Source organism: Triticum dicoccoides, chromosome 5A, assembly GCF_002162155.2.
Source record: "Triticum dicoccoides isolate Atlit2015 ecotype Zavitan chromosome 5A, WEW_v2.0, whole genome shotgun sequence".
NCBI classification, from domain to species: Eukaryota; Viridiplantae; Streptophyta; class Magnoliopsida; order Poales; family Poaceae; genus Triticum; species Triticum dicoccoides.
Genome location: NC_041388.1, coordinates 397,350,192 through 397,371,094, shown reverse-complemented (window position 1 = coordinate 397,371,094; position 20,903 = coordinate 397,350,192). Strand labels below are relative to the sequence as shown.

Genomic DNA, 20,903 nt, shown 5'->3' with positions numbered 1-20,903 from the left:
CCCAAGGCGGCGTAGCGGGAAACACCTTCTGCAACTGATCCTGGTCCTCCCATGTTGCTAATGACAACGGTAAGCCATCCCATTGCACCAGCACTCGTGTTTGATGTTTGCCGAGCTTCTGGACGCCCTTCCAGTCCAGGATGCGTGTGGGCACGTGTTCCGCCTGCAGGACAACGTTAGTCGGTGGTAGTGCAGCACTTACCGGAACTGTGGCTCCCAATGCTCGTTTCAGCAAGGAAACATGCACCACCGGATGGATCTTGCTGGTGGCTGGCAGGTTCAAACGGTATGCTGCCGCACCAATCTTGGCCTGGATCATGAAGGGTCCGTAGTACCGGAACGCAAGCTTTTGGAATGGACGCTTGGCTACCGAAGTCTGAATGAAGGGCTGGAGTTTGAGCAGCACCTTGTCTCCCCAGCGAATGAACGATCCGTGGGTGCTTGTTCGCCTGGGCTTTCATCCTATCTTGTGCTTTCTTAAGTTGTTGCTGTAAGTGCTCCATAAGAACCTCCCGCTCTTGTAGCCAGGCTGCCAGATCCGAAACGGTGCTCTCATCCACCTGCGAGATGCCAAACTCCCTGGGCAAGTGTCCATAGATCACCTCGAATGGAGTACGTCCCAGAGCCGAGTGAAAGCAAGTATTATACCAGTATTCTGCAAGAGCTAGCCATCGCGCCCAATTCCCCGGGCATGAGTGCACCGAGCAACGCAGGTATGTTTCCAAACACTGATTCACCCGCTCTGTCTGCCCATCCGTCTGTGGGTGATATGATGAACTCATGTTCAACTCCGTGCGGCACAATCTGAACAGCTCTTGCCATACCTGACTTGTAAAGATCCGGTCCCGATCTGAAATGATCCCCAGTGGTAGTCCATGCAGTTTGTAGATCTCTTGCATGAACACTTTTGCCACATCCAGCGCTGTGAAGGGGTGGGCAAGCGGGATAAAGTGAGCATACTTCGAGAATTTGTCGACCACGACCAAGATGGTGTTGTAGCCCCTAGACTTGGGCAGTCCTTCAATGAAATCCAAGGATATCACTGCCCACGGTCACCGAGGAATGGGAAGTGGCTGTAATAGCCCAGCCGGTGAGATGCGCTCTGTTTTTGCTTGCTAACAGGTCATACACTGTTGCACAAACTGCTTGACTTGCTGTTTCAATCCTTTCCAAGCGAACAAGCACTTCACTCTGTTGTATGTTGCATGAAACCCTGAATGTCCCCCCACTGCGCTGGCATGCAATGCTCGCACAATGTGCATTTGAGTCTCTGTGTCGGCCCCAATCCACACACGCCCTTTGAACCAAAGAATGCCATTGACAAGTTTGTAGTCTGGCTCACTGTCAGGATTGACTGCCATGCGGGAGAAGGTCTTTGGTCGCTTGATCCTCGTGATAGCCGGAGCGAACTGCTTACAACCATGCTGGTTTGCACACTGACAGCGCTGACAGGGATGGTTCTTCCACGTGGGTCCGACGAGACAAGGCATCTGCAGCTCGGTTCAGCATCCCAGCTTTGTACTGGATTGTGAACTACAGTCCCACTAACTTAGTGAAGGCACGTTGCTGAATTGGGGTATTAAGCCGCTGGTCCGTAAGGTGCAAAAGACTCTTTTGATCCGTCCTGACGACGAATTCAGCATGCTGCAAGTACGGGCGCCAATGATCAATTGCCAGCAGCAGCGTCAGGCACTCTTTCTCATAAGCTGAGAGTCCCATGTTCCTGGGTGCCAACGCCTTGCTCAGGTATGCAATCGGGTGAAAATCGTGCATTAGCACAGCCCCTATCCCTAGTGCGCTCGCATCCGTCTCCACCACGAATGTTTTGGTAAAATCTGGCAATGCGAGCACTGGTGCTTCCATGAGTGCTTTCTTGAGTGCACCAAACGCAGCATCTGTCGTCGGTGTCCACACGAAAACAACACCTTTGTGTAGCAAATCAGTGAGCGGTTTGCTTAGCACCCCAAAGTTTCTGACGAACTTGCGATAGTAACCGGCAAGACCCAAAAACCCTCGTAATTCCTTGACTGTTTCTGGAACTGGCCATTCCTGGACTGCTTGTACTTTGCTGTCGCCGGTGGCTACCCCTTCTTGACTAATCACGTGCCCCAAGTAATGGATCTTCGGCTGTGCAAACGTGCACTTGGATCGTTTCGCGTACAATTTATGTTGATCCAGTCGGCACAGAACTTGCTCCAAAAGTTGTGCATGCTCCTCCACGGTCACCGAATGCACTAAGATGTCATCCATGAACACCAATACACCATGTCGCAGGAGTGGGGCCAGGACCTTGTTCATCCCTCCTTGGAAAGTGGGAGGGCCCCCTGTCACTCCGTATGGAAGCACACGGAATTGGAAATGCCCTTGATGCGTCTTGAACACTGTTTTGTGTTCATCTTTAGGCACTAGCCAGATTTGGTGGTACCCCGCTTGCAAATCTAGCTTGGAAAACCAACGTGATCCTGCGAGCTCATCGAGCAGCTCATCAATGACTGGCATAGGATAGCTGGACTTCACTATAATCGTGTTCAGATGGTGAAAATCCACACAGAAATGCCATGTCATATCTTTTTTCTTGACCAGGAGCACCGGAGAAGAGAAGGGACTGGTACTTGGAACGATCAATCCCATTTGCAACATTTCCTCCACCTGCTTTTCAATCTCGTTCTTCTGCTCTGGGGTGTAACGATATGGCCGTATATTTACTGGTTTGGTCCCTGGCATCAACGGAATCGCGTGATCCCACGGATTCCTCGGTGGTAATTCTGATGGTTCCTCAAACACTTGCGGGGATCGGTCGAGCACTGCTTGGAGGGAGGAAGGAATTTGTTGCTGGTCCTCGACTTCACTCGTGTAAAGCAACACCACATGCACAATAGAGTCATTTCGTTCCATTTCTTCCAACTGGGATAGGGAAATCTAGGCTGGTTGTTGCATCTTCGGACATAGCCCTTGCAGCAACACTGTATCCCCCTCGTGCTGAAATGTCAGTGTCTTGCACACCCAATCCACCATCATAGGTCCACAGCTCTCAAGCCAATCCATACCTATCACCATGTCATAACAGCCTAAGGATAGCACCCGCAAGTCCGTGGAGAATTCCTGTCCTTGCACCTCCCATTTGCACTGGGGAATGTAACCTGAACACGAGAGCAGTCCCCCATCTGCTATCTTGACTGACACCGGAGCCATTGCCCGAACACGATCTGGAAACTTGCCCGCAATTGCCTCACTGATAAAGCTATGCGAGCTCCCCGAGTCCACCAATATCAGCACCTCTTGTTCATCAATGTGACCCAGCAGTCGTACCGTCCTCGGTGTCATCTGCCCTGTGGTGGCCAGTTTAGATATAGACATCAGCTGCTCTTCCTCAGGTTCAGGGTTTTGCTCTTGGCACTCAGCTTCTTCTTCCTGCAACAGTTCCAGCAGTTCCTCGACAATGTGCAGTTGAATAGTGGGGGCGCATTGGTGGCCTTGCCCCCATCTTTCCCCGCACTTGAAACAAAGCCCCCGGGCTCTGCGATAGTTTCTCAATGCTGCAACTCGATCCTCGCCACGAGCCGGTGGTTGTTCAGGCCGTCGTTCCGCCCCCCGGGCTCCATCCAACCCCCGACGATCTTCTGCTGCTGCTAGTGGCGCAGGCAACAAGGCTCTCTGGGGCGGTGGCGCCAGAACCAGACGTGGCTGGCCCCGCGCCGGCGACTGCTCCTGTCGCCGATAATCGCGTCGTGGTTGTCCTTCCAACAGCTCCTCCTGTAACAGAGACAAGGAATAGGCAGCATCGAGGTCTTCCAGACGGTGCAAAACTACACCAGATTGAACATCTGAACGCAACCCATCTAAGAACTTGGTAGTAAAATACAGTGGATCAAACCCAGGATTGTGAGCTAGCAGATGATGCATCAACTCCTCAAACTGTGTCATGTAATCCGACACCGAACCCGTCTGTGATAACTGAGCAAATTGACGGAGTTGCGCCTGATATTGGTCGCGTCCGAATTTGCTACAGAGTGAAGCACACAGCCCTTCCCACTCTATGTTTTTCATCCCCGACTCATACAATTGCAGCCATCTAGCAGCGTTACCCGTGAAGTGCAGGGTCGCCACCCGCACCCACACATCCTTACTGACTCCATAGACATCAAAATACTTCTCGCACTTAGTTTTCCAGAATTGAGGGTTATGTTGGGGAACGTAGCAGAAATTCAAAATTTTCCTACGCGTATCACCAAGATCTATCTATGGAGAGACCAGCAACGAGTAGAAAGAGAGAGGAGAGTTTGCATCTACATACCCTTGTAGATCGCTAAGCGGAAGCGTTCAAGTGAACGGGGTTGATGGAGTCGTACTCGTCGTGATTCAGATCACCGATGATCCTAGTGCCGAACGGACATCACCTCCGCGTTCAACACACGTACAGCCCGGTGACGTCTCCCATGCCTTGATCCAGCAAGGGGAGAGGGAGAGGTTGAGGAAGACTCCATCCAGCAGCAGCACAACGGTGCGGTGGTGATGGAGGAGCGTGGCAATCCCGCAGGGCTTCGCCGAGCACCTACGGGAGAGGAGATGTGTCACGGGAGGGAGAGGGAGGCAACCAAAGGCCTTAGGTATGATTGCTCCTCCTTTTCCCCACTATATATAGGGCCAAGGGAGAGGGGGAGGGCGCAGCCTTGCCCCCTCCTCCAAGGAAGGGGTGCGGCTAAGGATGGGGAGGAGTCCATCCTCCCCAAGGCACCTCGGAGGTGCCTTCCCCCTTTAGGACTCTTCCCTCTCCAAGTTTCCTTGCGCATGGGCCTCTTGGGGCTGGTTCCCTTGGCCCATGTAGGCCAAGGCGCACCCCCTACAGCCCATGTGGCCCCCCGGGGCAGGTGGCCCCACCCGGTGGGCCCCCGGGACCCTTCCGGTGGTCCCGGTACAGTACCGATGACCCCGAAACTTGTCCCGATGGCCGAAACAGGACTTCCTATATATAAATCTTTACCTCCGGACCATTCCGGAACTCCTCGTGACGTCCGGGATCTCATCCGGGACTCCGAACAACATTCAGTAACCACATACAAGCTTCCTTTATAACCCTAGCGTCATCGAACCTTAAGTGTGTAGACCCTACGGGTTCGGGAGACATGCAGACATGACCGAGACGTTCTCCGGTCAATAACCAACAGCGGGATCTGGATACCCATGTTGGCTCCCACATGTTCCACGATGATCTCATCGGATGAACCACGATGTCAAGGACTCAATCGATCCCGTATACAATTCCCTTTGTCTAGCGGTATTTTACTTGCCCGAGATTCGATCGTCGGTATCCAATACCTTGTTCAACCTCGTTACCGGCAAGTCACTTTACTCGTTCCATAACACATCATCCCGTGAGCAACTCCTTGGTCACATTGCGCATATGATGATGTCCTACCGAGTGGGCCCAGAGATACCTCTCCGTTTACACGGAGTGACAAATCCCAGTCTCGATCCGCATAAAACAATAGATACTTTCAGAGATGCATGTAGTGCATCTTTATAGTCACCCAGTTACGTTGTGACGTTTGATACACCCAAGGCACTCCTACGGCATCCAGGAGTTACACGATCTCATGGTCAAAGGAAGAGATACTTGACATTGGCAAAGCTCTAGCAAATGAACTACTCGATCTTTTGTGCTAGTCTTAGGATTGGGTCTTGTCCATCACATCATTCTCCTAATGATGTGATCCCGTTATCAACAACATCCAATGTCCATAGCCAGGAAACCATGACTATCTGTTGATCACAACGAGCTAGTCAACTAGAGGCTCACTAGGGACATATTGTGGTCTATGTATTCACACGTGTATTACGATTTCCGGATAATACAGTTATAGCATGAATAAAAGACAATTATCATGAACAAGGAAATATAATAATAATACTTTTATTATTGCCTCTAGGGCATATTTCCAACAGTCTCCCACTTGCACTAGAGTCAATAATCTAGTTCACATCGCCATGTGATTAACACTCATAGGTCACATCGCCCTGTGACTAATACCCAAGAGTTTACTAGAGTCAGTAGTCTAGTTCACATCACTATGTGATTAACACTCAATGAGTTTTATGTATGATCATGTTGCTTGTGAGAGAGGTTTTAGTCAACGGGTCTGAACCTTTCAGATCCGTGTGTGCTTTACAAATCTCTATGTCATCTCCTAGATGCAGCTACCACGCTCTATTTGGAGCTATTCCAAACAACTGTTCTACTTGGAGCTATTCTAAATTATTGCTCCATTATATGTATCCGGTCTCTCTACTCAGAGCTATCCGGATAGGTGTCAAGCTTGCATCGTCGTAACCTTTACGACGAACTCTTTTACCACCTCCATAATCGAGAAAATTCCTTAGTCCACTAGTTACTAAGGATAACTTTGACCGCTGTCCTGTGAGCCATTCTTGGATCACTCTGGTACCCCTTGACTGACTCATGGCAAGGCACACTTCAGGTGCGGCACACAGCATAGCATACTGAAGAGCCTACGTCTTAAGCATAGGGGACGACCTTCGTCCTTTCTCTCTATTCTGCCGAGGTCGAGCTTTAAGTCTTAACTTCGTACCTTACAACTCAGGCAAGAACTGCTTCTTTGACTGGTCCATCTTGAACACCTTCAAGATCATGTCAAGGTATGTGCTCATTTGAAAGTATTATTAAGCATTTTGATCTATCCTTATATATCTTGATGCTCAATGTTCAAGTAGCTTAATCCAGGCTTTCTATTGAAAAACACTTTCAAAATAACCCTATATGCTTTCTAGAAATTCTACATCATCTCTGATCATCAATATGTCAACAACATATACTCATCAGAAATTTTATAGTGCTCCCACTCACTTCTTTGGAAATACAAGTTTCTTATAAACTTTGTATAAATCCAAAATCTTTGATCATCATCAAAGCATACATTCCAACTCCGAGATGCTCACTCCAGTCCTTAGAAGGATCGCTGGAGCTAGCATACCTTTTAGCATCCTTAGGATCGACAAAAAACTTTCTGATTGTATTACATACAACCTTTCCTCACGAAAACTGGTAAGGAAACTCGTTTTGATATCCATCTGCCAGATTTCATAAATACAGCTAATGCTAACATGAATCCGACGGACTTAAGCATCGCTACGGATGAGAAAATCTCATCGTAGTCAACTCCTTGAACTTGTGAAAAACTTTTTGCCACAAGTCGAGCTTCATGGATGGTGACATTACCATCCACGTCCGTCTTCTTCTTAAAGATCCATTTATCTTAATGGCTTGCCGATCATCGGGCAAGTCCACCAAAGTCCATGGATCCGTTCTCGGATTTTATGGCCTCGAGCCATTTATCGGAATCCGGGCCCACCATCGCTTTTCCATAGCTCGTAGGTTCATTGTTGTCTAGCAACATGACCTTCAAGACAGGATCACCTTACCACTCCGAAGTAGTACGTGTCCTTGTCGTCCTACGAGGTTTGGTAGTGACTTGATCCGAAGTTTCATGATCAATATCATAAGCTTCCACTTTAATTGGTGTAGGTGCCACAGGAACAACTTCCTGTGCCCTGCCACACACTAGTTGAAGAGACGGTTCAATAACCTCATCAAGTCTCCACCATCCTCCCACTCAATTCTTTCGAGAGAAACTTTTCCTCGAGAAAGGACCCGATTCTAGAAACAATCCATATTGCTTTCGGATCTGAATTAGGAGGTATACCCAACTGTTTTGGGTTTCCTATGAAGATGCATTTTATCCGCTTTGGGTTCGAGCTTATCAACCTGAAACTTTTTCATATAAGCGTCGCAGCCCCAAACTTTTAAGAAACGACAACTTAGGTTTCTCTAAACCATAATTCATACGGTGTCATCTCATCGGAATTACGTGGTGCCCTATTTAAAGTGAATGTGGTTGTCTCTAATGCCTAACCCATGAACGATAGTGGTAATTCGATAAGAGACATCATGGTACGCACCATATCCAAAAGGGTGCAACTATGATGTTCGGACACACCATCACATTATGGTGTTCCAGGCGGTATTAATTGCGAAACAATTTCCACAATGTCTTAATTGTGTGCCAAAACTCGTAACTCAGATATTCATCTCTATGATCATATCATAGACATTTTATCCTCTTGTCACAATGATCTGCTACTTCACTCTGAAATTACTTGAACCATTCAATAATTCAGACTTGTGTTTCATCGAGTAAATATACTCAACATTTACTCGAATCATCTGTGAAGTAAGAACATAATGATATTCACTGCATGCCTCAGCACTCATTCGACTGCACACATCAAAATGTGTTACTTCCAACAAGTTGCTATCTTGTTCCATCTTACTGAAAATGAGGCTTTTCAGTCATCTTGCCCATGTGGTATGATTTGCATATCTCAAGTGATTCAAAATCAAGTGAGTCCAAACGATCCATCTGCATGGAGTTTCTTCATGCGTATACACCAATAGACATGGTTCGCATGTCTCAAACTTTTCAAAAATGAGTGAGTCCAAAGATCCATCAACATGGAGCTTCTTCATGCGTTTTATACCATTATGACTTACATGGCAGTGCCACAAGTAAGTGGTACTATCATTACTATCTTATATCTTTTGGCATGAAAATGTGTATCACTACGATCGGGATTCAATAAACCATTCATTTTCAGTGTAAGACCATTGAAGGTATTATTCAAATAAACAGAGTAACCATTATTCTCCTTAAATGAATAACCGTATTGCGATAGACATAATCCAATCATGTCTATGCTCAACGCAAACACCAATCTCGGTGGTAGAGGGAGCGTGCGATGCTTGATCATATCAACCTTGGAAACACTTCCAACATATATCGTCAGCTCACCTTTATCTAGTCTCCATTTATTCCGTAGCTTTTATTTCGAGTTACTAACACTTAGCAACCGAACCGGTATCTAATACCCTGGTGCTACTAGGAGTACTAGTAAAGTACACATTAACATAATGTATATCCAATATACTTCTATCGACCTTGCCAGCCTTCTCATCTACCAAGTATCTAGGGTAATCCTGCTCCAGTGGTTGTTCCCCTTATTACAGAAGCACTTAGTCTCGGGTTTGGGTTCAACCTCGGGTTTCTTCATTGGTGCAGCAGCTGATTTGCCGTTTCATGAAGTATCCCTTTGTTCCCTTGCCCTTCTTGAAACTAGTGGTTTCACCAACCATCAACAATTGATGCTCCTTCTTGATTTCTACTTTCGCGGTGTCAAACAACGTGAATATTTCAAGGATCATCATATCTATCCCTGATATGTTATAGTTCATCACGAAGCTCTAGCAGCTTGGTGGTAATGACTTCGGAGAAACTATCACTATTTCATCTGGAAGATCAACTCCCACTTGATTCAAGTGATTGTTGTACTCAGACAGTCTGAGCACAAGCTCAACAATTGAGCTTCTCTCCTTAGTTTGCAGGCTAAGAAAATCGTCGGAGGTCTCAAACCTCTTGACGTGGGCACGAGCCTGAAATCCTAATTTCAGCGCTCGAAACATCTCATATGTTCCGCGACGTTTCGAAAACGTCTTTGGTGCCTCTACTTAAACCATTTAACTGAACTATCACGTAGTTATCAAAACGTGTATGTTCGATGTTCGAAACATCCACAAACGACGTTTGGGGTTCAGCACACTGAGCAGTGCATTAAGGACATAAGCTTTCTACTGATCGCATAATCGCTACTATCAACTTTCAACTATATTTTCTCTAGGAACATATCTAAACAGTAGAACTATAGCGCGAGCTACGACATAATTTGCAAAAGGTCTTTTGACTATGTTCAGGATAATTGAGTTCATCTTATGAACTCCCACTCAGATAGACATCCCTCTAGTCATCTAAGTGATTACATGATCCGAGTCAAACTAGGCCGTGTCCGATCATCACGTGAGACGGACTAGTCATCATCGGTGAACATCTTCATGTTGATCGTATCTTCTATACGACTCATGCTCGACCTTTCGGTCTCCGTGTTCCGAGGCCATGTCTGTACATGCTAGGCTCGTCAAGTTAACCCTAAGTGTTTTCGCTGTGTAAAACTGTCTTACACCCGTTGTATGTGAACGTAAGAATCTATCACACCCGATCATCGCGTGGTGCTTCGAAACGACGAACTGTAGCAACGGTGCATAGTTAGGGGAGAACACTTCTTGAAATTTTTAATGAGGGATCATCTTATTTACTACCGTCGTTCTAAGCAAATAAGATGTATAAACATGATAAACATCACATGCAATCAAATAAGAGTAGTGACATGATATGGCCAATATCATATAGCTCCTTTGATCTTCATCTTCGGGGCTCCATGATCATCTTGTCACCGGCATGACACCATGATCTCCATCATCATGATCTCCATCATCGTGTCTTCATGAAGTTGTCACGCCAACGACTACTTCTACTTCTATGGCTAACGTGTTTAGCAATAAAGTAAAGTAAGTTACATGGCGTTCTTCAATGACACGCAGGTCATACAAAAAATAAAGACAACTCCTATGGCTCCTGCCGGTTGTCATACTCATCGACATGCAAGTCGTGAATCCTATTACAAGAACATGATCAATCTCATACATCACATATATCATTCATCACATCCTTTTGGCCATATCACATCACATAGCATACCCTGCAAAAACAAGTTAGACGTCCTCTAATTGTTGTTGCATGTTTTACGTGGCTGCTATGGGTTCTAGCAAGAACGTTTCTTACCTACGCAAAACCACAACGTGATATGCCAATTGCTATTTACCCTTCATAAGGACCCTTTTCATCGAATCCGTTCCGACTAAAGTGGGAGAGACTGGCACCCGCTAGCCACCTTATGCACCAAGTGCATGTCAATCGGTGGAACCTGTCTCACGTAAGAGTACGTGTAAGGTCGGTCCGGGCCGCTTCATCCCACAATACCGTCGAAACAAGATTGGACTAGTAACGGTAAGCATATTGAACAACATCAACGCCCACAACTACTTTGTGTTCTACTCGTGCAAAGAATCTACGCAATAGACCTAGCTCATGATGCCACTGTAGGGGAACGTAGCAGAAATTCAAAATTTTCCTACGTGTCACCAAGATCTATCTATGGAGAGACCAGCAACGAGTAGAAAGAGAGTGCATCTACATACCCTTGTAGATCGCTAAGCGGAAGCGTTCAAGTGAACGGGGTTGATGGAGTCGTACTCGTCGTGATTCAGATCACCGATGATCAAGTGCCGAACGGACGGCACCTCCGCGTTCAACACACGTACAGCCCGGTGACGTCTCCCACGCCTTGATCCAGCAAGGAGAGAGGGAGAGGTTGAGGAAGACTCCATCCAACAGCAGCATAACGGCGTGGTGGTGGTGGAGGAGCGTGGCAATCCCGCAGGGCTTCGCCAAGCACCATGGGAGAAGAGGAGGAGGGAGAGGGGCAGGGCTGCACCAACGAGAGATCAAATCGCGTGTTATGGGCAGCCCCTAGGCCTCATATATATAGGGGAAGGGGAGGGCTGCGCCCCCTTTAGGGTTTCCCACCCCAAGGGGCGGCGGCCAGCCTCCAGATGGCATCTGGTGCGGCGGCCAAGAGGGGGGGAGGAGTCCATCCTCCCCAAGGCACCTCGGAGGTGCCTTCCCCCTTGAGGACTCTTCCCTCTAGGGTTCCCTAGGCGCATGGGCCTCTTGGGGCTGGTGCCCTTGGCCCATGTAGGCCAAGGCGCACCCCCTACAGCCCATGTGGCCCCCCGGGGCAGGTGGCCCCACCCGGTGGGCCCCCCGGGACCCTTCCGGTGGTCCCGGTACAATACCGATGACCCCGAAACTTGTCCCGATGGCCGAAACAGGACTTCCTATATATAAATCTTTACCTCCGGACCATTCCGGAACTCCTCGTGACGTCCGGGATCTCATCCGGGACTCCGAACAACATTCAGTAACCACATACAAGCTTCCTTTATAACCCTAGCGTCATCGAACCTTAAGTGTGTAGACCCTACGGGTTCGGGAGACATGCAGACATGACCGAGACGTTCTCCGGTCAATAACCAACAGCGGGATCTGGATACCCATGTTGGCTCCCACATGTTCCACGATGATCTCATCGGATGAACCACGATGTCAAGGACTCAATCGATCCCGTATACAATTCCCTTTGTCTAGCGGTATTTTACTTGCCCGAGATTCGATCGTCGGTATCCAATACCTTGTTCAACCTCGTTACCGGCAAGTCACTTTACTCGTTCCATAACACATCATCCCGTGAGCAACTCCTTGGTCACATTGCGCATATGATGATGTCCTACCGAGTGGGCCCAGAGATACCTCTCCGTTTACACGGAGTGACAAATCCCAGTCTCGATCCGCATAAAACAATAGATACTTTCAGAGATGCATGTAGTGCATCTTTATAGTCACCCAGTTACGTTGTGACGTTTGATACACCCAAGGCACTCCTACGGCATCCAGGAGTTACACGATCTCATGGTCAAAGGAAGAGATACTTGACATTGGCAAAGCTCTAGCAAATGAACTACTCGATCTTTTGTGCTAGTCTTAGGATTGGGTCTTGTCCATCACATCATTCTCCTAATGATGTGATCCCGTTATCAACAACATCCAATGTCCATAGCCAGGAAACCATGACTATCTGTTGATCACAACGAGCTAGTCAACTAGAGGCTCACTAGGGACATATTGTGGTCTATGTATTCACACGTGTATTACGATTTCCGGATAATACAGTTATAGCATGAATAAAAGACAATTATCATGAACAAGGAAATATAATAATAATACTTTTATTATTGCCTCTAGGGCATATTTCCAACAGGTTATCCCCATCGAATTGTGGAAAATCAAGCTTGGGCAAAGCCCAATGCGCGAGCGACGTGTGCTGGGCGTGATGTTGCGGCCCCTCACTCGTCGACCCACGAACCAACTCCAGATCCCCTTGTACTGGATTAGCCGAGAAGGAAGAAGGTAACGCACCCTTGACCGGAGGCGGTACCAGGGTGGTGACCACCCCGTGAACCAAGCCCCCGGAGTCGTCGATCTCGCCATGGCCACTTGGTCCTGAGTGCTCCGACGCGGCAGGCGGTGACGCCTGCGCGGTCTCTTCCTCGGTGGCCGCCGGATCCGCGAGAACGGGATGCAGCGCGATCCGACCCACTTGAGTTCGGAGCTCGTCGATCTGACCTTGCAGGTTCTGGACCGCCGGTCGCCAGAGCTCCAGCGACTGCTGGATCGCCTCCAGCTTGGCGTCGTTGGCGGCGCGACCCTCCTTGACCGACTGGATCAACGCCGCGAGTTGCCCCTCCATCGCCGCCGTCTTGAGCGCCTGCTTGGTGGTGTAGCGCGGTCGGGGGTACGCCGTCTCCAGGTCGGCTGACCTCTGATACCAACTGTAATGGGTCCGATCTAGATCTGGGGAAGGAGGAGTAGGTAGCAGGGAGGAGAAGGAGGAGGCCAGAGAAGATCAGCTTCTCGATAGAATATTCGGTTACAATAATTCTCGATACCTTCACTTGCTAACGCACGCCTCATAATATACTTGCCCGGCACGTAGGCCAACTCACACACACGCTCTCACTCGCCGCCTGGCCCACTCGTCAACGTCTTCTTCTCCTCCTACCCGCCTGTTTCGCCGTTTGCTGGGGCCCCAAGGTCATAGCCCTTGGTCTCGTTGGTGCCCACTGTACTGGTCGTGACAGCCTTTTCCTTTTTTTTGTTGGTGATATCGCCAATGGTTTTTTTTCCGAGTAAATCTCGCCAATGGAAAGATGATGACGGGACCAGCGCGACAGAAACAAGAAAAGAACGTGCCCTCATAAACTGGCCCATGAGCAGGGCGGGAAGCCACTTTGTTTTTTTTTTCTTTTCTTTTTTCCGTTTTCAGTCTTTTTCCTTTACCTTTATTGAAATAATCTAGGATTTCAAAAAAGTTGTGAGATTTCAAAAAGATGTTTGTGAATTCAAAAAAATGTTCATGATTTGAAAAAAGTCCTGGAAATGATCAATGCTTAAGGATACAAAAAATGTTCAGGGTTTCAAGAAAAAATGATTGTGTATTCATATAGTTACAAAAAATGTTCACGAATTTAAAAAATGCTTGAAAATGCCAAAAAATATGTTTTTTATTCCAATAACAAATCTAGAACTCAAAAATGCTCACTGCAATTTGAAAAAATGTTCAAATTTCAAGAAATGTTCACCGATCTGAAAAAATGCTCTTGGTTTTCATAAGATGTTCATCAAATCTTCAAAGGGAAAAAGGAAAAATAAGAAAATGAAATGATAAAGGAAAAAAGGAAAAAAGAAAAAACTGAAAGATATAACAAGAAATAAACAGGTTTGGGAAGGTTCTAGAACCTTTCCAAAACCGGACATGAGCTAGTTGCGTCGGCCCACATGTACGCAGCGGGGGAGGCGGGGGCTACGCGTGTGGTCGCTCGCTCGTCGTCTATGCGCGGAGTTGGAAAATCCGAAGACAATGTTCAAAACGAGGATGCAACTAATTAACGGTCTGTCGCAAGGGTAAACTTTAGTGTGTAAGCTGTCGCCACGTGTCGCGTATTGGGCGCTTCCTATGCATTTCTTTTTTATATACGCGTTTTTGGATTTTAGAAGATTTTTTTTGGCTTTTTTGGTTTTTGTCTGATTTTTCCAAGGTTTTGCAGGTATTTTTTTTAGAAAGCAATGTGTTTCCACGTGAAGCACGATGTGTGCTTCTCTAAGAAGCATAATGTGTGCTTCTCGAAAAAGGAAAAACAGAGCATGTGCTTACACGAGGATCACAGTTGTGATTACTTAAATGGAAAAGCACAATTGTGCTTCCATCAGAAGGGCAGTTGTGCTTTCCCGCAAAAAGAAAAAGTGTAATATGTGTTTCCACAAGAAGAACAATAGTGCTTCCTTGAAAAGGGAAAAGCATAGTCTCTATTTCCACGAGTAGCATAACTATGCTTTCCGAAAAAGAAAAGCATGCGATGTGCTTCTAAAAGAAGTGAAAAAAGCACAATTGTGCTTCCAGATTCTTGCTATTTTTTTGTTTAGACCTACCTTTTCAGTTTCGTTATTTTGTGTCTTGTTTTTTTATTTCCGCCTTTTGGGTATTTGGTTTTTTGTCCCTTGTTTGGTTTTTAGTGAAAAAGATCATCGAAACCTATTAACATGAGATTCAGTTTCAAAGATATCGACGCGAGAAATCCGACGGTAAAAACGGTTTGTGATTTGGATGCACGGTTCAAGACACAAAACATTATGAAAAAACAAATCTATTGAAAAAACACCCAGGTCGCACATGCTTTGTTCACATGTCAACACTTAAAAAAGGTGGAGTGGCCTTTGCAAGCGGTGCCCCTTAATTAGTGATCTAGTCAAAACGAGGGCAGATGCTCACAACTACTATATATCGTTGATAACAATCGTTTTTATAGCGATCGCTCGACTAGTGTGGCCCATTAAAAATCAAGGTGAAATGACCGCACCGAACGGTTTTAGGAACCTTCTGGAAGGTTAACGACAAGTTTTGGGTCCTTATAGAAGTTCCTAAACCGTTGTTTTCTTTTACAGCTCTATCTACTTTCCTTTTTTTTCTCTTTTTTCTTTGTTCTAATGTTTGAAATTTAGAAAAATGTGCATCCTTCTCAAAAGAATACTAGAAATTTGATATTTAAAATATTCTAGTTTATCTATCGTCTATGCTTATTGTACCTAGGTGATGATGAACATTTTGTGTCCGGACGAAATTTGTTATCCCCAACATATATGTTTGCTATTTTTATGTTCAAGTTCTATCTAAGTAAGTTTTTTTTCTATCTAAGTAAGTTGATCACGTTGCATGGATAGCATGGATTTGTGAGGGACGGTTGCGGACATGAAGAAGCCAGGGATGACCGGTTGCTATCCACAGAGAAATATAGAGGGGGCGCATTTGTGAGTTGCCGTTGTAGATGCTCAAAGTCCGGCGAAAGGAAGCACTACAAACAGTACATCCACGCCCGTCCTATTACGCTATGCCCCGTAAAAGCAAGTAAAATGTCGGTGAGTTTAGCATTTTTGGGTACGGAAGTACGGCCCTAGGCTTTCTTAGCGCGAGAAAAGGGGTGACCACCTCTGGGAAGAGTAATAATTCCGGCACTGTTGTGCACACTGCACTACATAATGCGGTCGATCGGCAAGCCTGACGCAGAAAATATTGGCAATGTTCTCGAATAACACAAGTGGTGGCATGTCTCTTCTCGCACGCCAAAGAGGCAAGTAAAAATTCAGTTCGCCGCGATGCTGTCGTGTTGGCGTGATGCTGCCACACGCGCCAACCAGCGCAGTGGTAGAAGCTGTAGTACCCTCACACAAGGAGGCAGCGCGTAAATATTAAAATTGACAATCGATACGATGCCCGTGGGAATAAGAACAGACACAGAACAGTACAGCTCTCATGCTGGTCGGAAGCAGCACAACACAGCGAAAATGACAAACACTCCTCCTACATATCCTCCTAGCTAGGCGTAGCACACAAGCCAGCAGGCTCGTTTATTCGGCACCAAACAGCAGCTAGTGGTTTAGTACGTACGTACGTACAAACTCTGGAGCATCCTATGTGCCATCGTCCTCAACCATTGACCGAGGCCACGTTCGGAGAGCAGAGCAAGGGCGTAGTACGTAGTTGTTGGTTCTAAGCGGTGGCGATGAGGTTGGAGCTGTGGCTGTCCATGGACTTGAAGGCCTCGAACCTGGGCTCCTTGTCCTCGAACTTGTGGCGCACGTACAGCTTCATGTAGTCCTCGAACACGAACCTGGGGTACGCCCCGCCCGCCGCCTCCGCCTCCACCAGCGCCGGCGCCGGGAAGATCACCGCGTCGCCAGCCGGGTTGTAGAAGGAGGCGATGGACATCCGGTTGCCGTCGGCCTGCGCGACCACGCGGTGGACCACGCTCTTGTACCTGCCGTTGGTGATCACCTCCAGCTGGTCGCCCAGGTTGACCACGATGGAGTGGCGCGTGGGCGGCACGTCCACCCACTCGCCGCCCCTGAGCAGCTGGAGCCCGCCGACGCGGTCGTCCTGGAAGAGCAGGATGATGCCGCCGGCGTCGGTGTGGGCGCGGAGGCCCTTGACGAGGTCCGGGCGCGGGCACGGCGGGTAGCTGCTGACCTTGGTGCCGAAGGTGGGGGCGCCGTTGGAGCCCCGGAACGCGCGCGTGAGGTACCCTTTATCGAGGCCGAGGTTCTCGCAGAGCAGGTCCAGCAGCCGCTCCGCCAGCCTCTCCAGCTCCGACGCGAACTGCTTCATCACCCGCCGGTAGTCGTCGTCGAGGTCAGGTATCTCGGCGATGTTGGGCTCCGGGAGGTGGCGCACGAAGAAGGTGCTCTCCCAGTCCAGGTTCTCCGCCGCCCTGCCGCCGTCCTGCAGCGTCTTGCTCGCGAACTCGAGGAACCTCTGCTCGCGCACCCTCTTGTAGTGCCCCTTGGTCATCTTCTCCACCTCGTCCATCAGCTCCGTCGAGATGCCGTGGTCCAGGACCTGCACGCGCGCACGCACCACACAAGAGCAAAGCAAAATCAACGTACAAGTCAACAAGAACGGCACGAAACTATTCATGCAGCTCGTTCATGATCCAGCGTATTCACCTGGAAGAATCCCCAGTTCTCGCATGCGTCATGCAGCAGGTCCATGGCCGCGGGTCGCTCCTCCCCGGCCAGCAGCCCCATGTCGATGATCGGGAACGACGAAGCCGGCGCCATTTCTAGCTCTCGAACTTGTTCTGCGGCCTGCGGCGCCTGGTGCCGGAACCGATCTCGGGCAGCTCTATGGCTTCTCTGCAAGCGCTTGCTGTGCGTTTGAGTAGTCAGTGTGAGTGAAAATGCAGCAGGGCGGGTGCGAATTTATAGGCTCGCCGCCGATCAAAAGGTGCCCAAGTGTACGTATTGATGCGCGCCGTAACTGTAACCTGAGCGTATCAGTGCTGGGGATTGTTAACTGGGGTGGTTGACCGGGCGGAGACGAGGCCATGTGGGATATCCGCGTGCTGGATCGTGGATCTGTCGTGAATTATTTGGGCAATGATCCAGCGACCACGGACGTTTCGGACAATCATTCGGCCCCGCCGTATCGCCCATTGGTCACCTTGGCTCCAGCTCCCCGGCGGCGGCGCCGCTCCCTGGGGCACCCGACGGCAGTGTTAATAATCCTGCTCTTCCGTTGCACAGCGGTGGTTATCCAGAGGTAGTACGCACTACGTCGAAGCACGTGCATATCGCCATTGGCATTGAAATCGTCGTGCGAAATGTTGGGTGGCGGTCGTCCGTCCCCACGGCTGGCTAACGTAGCGGCTAAGATTAATCTGAGACGAGTGAGATCGCCAAAATTAATGTCAGTCGATGGGAGGATAAGCTGGCAAGCTAGCATGCGCTAGAGTATCTATAAACCGGCCTTGGCAAACCCGCGGTCGCTCTTTCCTGTGGGTGCCTGGCGGCTGCAACCCTAGCCGCCAGAGGATGCCAATCTTTCAGCGCCACCCTTCGGTGGCTCCCCTCCGCAAATGACCTCAGTGGTCGACGGTGAGGGGGGCACCGAATCCATGCGTGTGAATTATTTTTAGGCCTTTGTAGTCTGGATGTTTTAGGTTGTTCATCGTCTTGGTTTCGACGACTACGATGGCGGCCTGAATAAAGTTCTTTAGATCCTTTCCTGACGAGGCGATCGGTCCTATGATTAGGGATGAATTTAAAAACCAGTCTATTAAAGCAAGGATGATGTGGCGACGACGTTATCCTCGTGGTGGACCTGTGTCCTCGGGCTCCGCCGTTCCGACGGTGTTTACTCCAGCGCCGACGCGGAGGTTGGGATGTAGTCCAGGAGCGGATGCAGATTGTGGTCCGCATCGACGACATTTGAAAGATGGTGGACCGTGTGCTGCATTCGTGGTTCGTGGATGGCAGGTATGGTTTACTCCTTCGACGTCTTAGTCGTGTGAAGGTGTCAGATATGGCGCTAGATGGCGTGACCAGGGTGTTGCCCCGGTTTGATTCGTTCAACGGTAATGGTTTCACTTTCAGTGAGCCACCTTGGAGGTCAGAAAGCTGCATATCAGCGATGAAGCCGCGTCGAGCTCGGGTGAGGAGGTGAACTGTCAAATTTTCTTTGGTGGCTGCTGTGGTGGCGCCAGAGGTAGGTGACGAGCGTTGGTGTCAAGTTCAGAGGAACATTCGGTCTTGATTGTATTTTTACTTCTTGGTTGATGTTTCTTTGTGCAGAGGTGATACGTTTTCAACATATCTATAATTTTTGATTGCTCCATGCTATATTATCTACTGTTTTGGGCAATATTGGGCCTTATTATCCACTTTTATATTACTTTCGGGACTAACCTATTAACCGGAGGCCCAGCCCAGACTTGTTATTTTATGCCTATTTCAACGTTTTGAAGAAAAGGAATATCAGACGGAGTCGAAACAGAACAAAATCAACTAGAGAAGTTATTTTTGGAACAAAAGCCACCCGATGGACTTGGACCCCACGTCAAGGAAGGAAGGAGTGTTGGAAATATGCCCTAGAGGCAATAATAAATTAGTTATTATTATATTATATTTCATTGTTCATGATAATCGTTTATTATCCATGCTAGAATTGTATTGATAGGAAATTCAGATACATGTGTGGATACATGGACAACAACATGTCCCTAGTAAGCCTCTAGTTGACTAGCTCATTGATCAATAGATGGTTACGGTTTCCTGACCATGGACATTGGATGTCGTTGATAACGGGATCACATCATTAGGAGAATGATGTGATGGACAAGACCCAATCCTAAGCCTAGCACAAGATCGTGTAGTTCGTATGCTAAAGCTTTTCTAATGTCAAGTATCATTTCCTTAGACCATGAGATTGTGCAACTCCCGGATACCGTAGGAGTGCTTTGGGTGTGCCAAACGTCACAACGTAACTGGGTGGCTATAAAGGTGCACTACGGGTATCTCCGAAAGTGTCTGTTGGGTTGGCACGAATCGAGACTGGGATTTGTCACTCCGTGTAACGGAGAGGTATCTCTGGGCCCACTCGGTAGGACATCATCATAATGTGCACAATGTGACCAAGGAGTTGATCACGGGATGATGTGTTACGGAACGAGTAAAGAGACTTGCCGGTAACGAGATTGAACAAGGTATCGGGATAGCGACGATCGAATCTCAGGCAAGTATCGTACCGATAGACAAAGGGAATTGTATACGGGATTGATCGAATCCTTGACATCGTAGTTCATCCGATGAGATCATCATGGAGCATGTGGGAACCAACATGGGTATCCAGATCCCGCTGTTGGTTATTGACAGGAGAGTTGTCTCGGCCATGTCTGCATGACTCCCGAGCCCGTAGGGTCTACACACTTAAGGTTCGATGACGCTAGTGTTGGGGAACGTAGTAATTTCAAAAAAATTCCTACGCACACACAAGATCATGGTGATGCATAACAACGAGAGGGGAGAGTGTTGTCTACATACCCTCGTAGACCGGAAGCGGAAGCGTTAGCACAACGCGGTTGATGTAGTCGTACGTCTTCACGGCCCGACCGATCAAGCACCGAAACTACGGCACCTCCGAGTTCTAGCACACGTTCAGCTCGATGACGATCCTCGGACTCCGACCCAGCAAAGTGTCGGGGAAGAGTTCCGTCAGCACGACGGCGTGGTGACGATCTTGATGTTCTACCATCGCAGGGCTTCACCTAAGCACCGCTACAATATTATCGAGGATTATGGTGGAGGGGGGCACCGCACACGGCTAAGAGAACGATCACGAAGATCAACTTGTGTGTCTAGAGGTGCCCCCCTGCCCCTGTATATAAAGGAGCAAGGGGGAGAGGCCGCCCGGCCCTTGGGGCGCGCCAAGGAGGG

At 48.4% G+C, this 20,903-nt stretch overlaps 1 protein-coding gene across 1 annotated transcript; it reads right to left on the bottom strand.

Moving 5' to 3' along the window:
• Positions 1 to 16,371: 16,371 nt before the first annotated feature.
• LOC119301784 (1-aminocyclopropane-1-carboxylate oxidase 1-like) lies at positions 16,372 to 17,876 on the bottom strand. Its single transcript, XM_037578763.1, has 2 exons — positions 17,637 to 17,876; positions 16,372 to 17,529 (listed from the first exon to the last, which is right to left on the bottom strand). The coding sequence occupies exons 1-2, from the start codon at positions 17,748 to 17,750 to the stop codon at positions 16,684 to 16,686; spliced, it is 960 nt and encodes a 319-aa protein (XP_037434660.1). The 5' UTR covers positions 17,751 to 17,876; the 3' UTR covers positions 16,372 to 16,683.
• Positions 17,877 to 20,903: the final 3,027 nt, after the last annotated feature.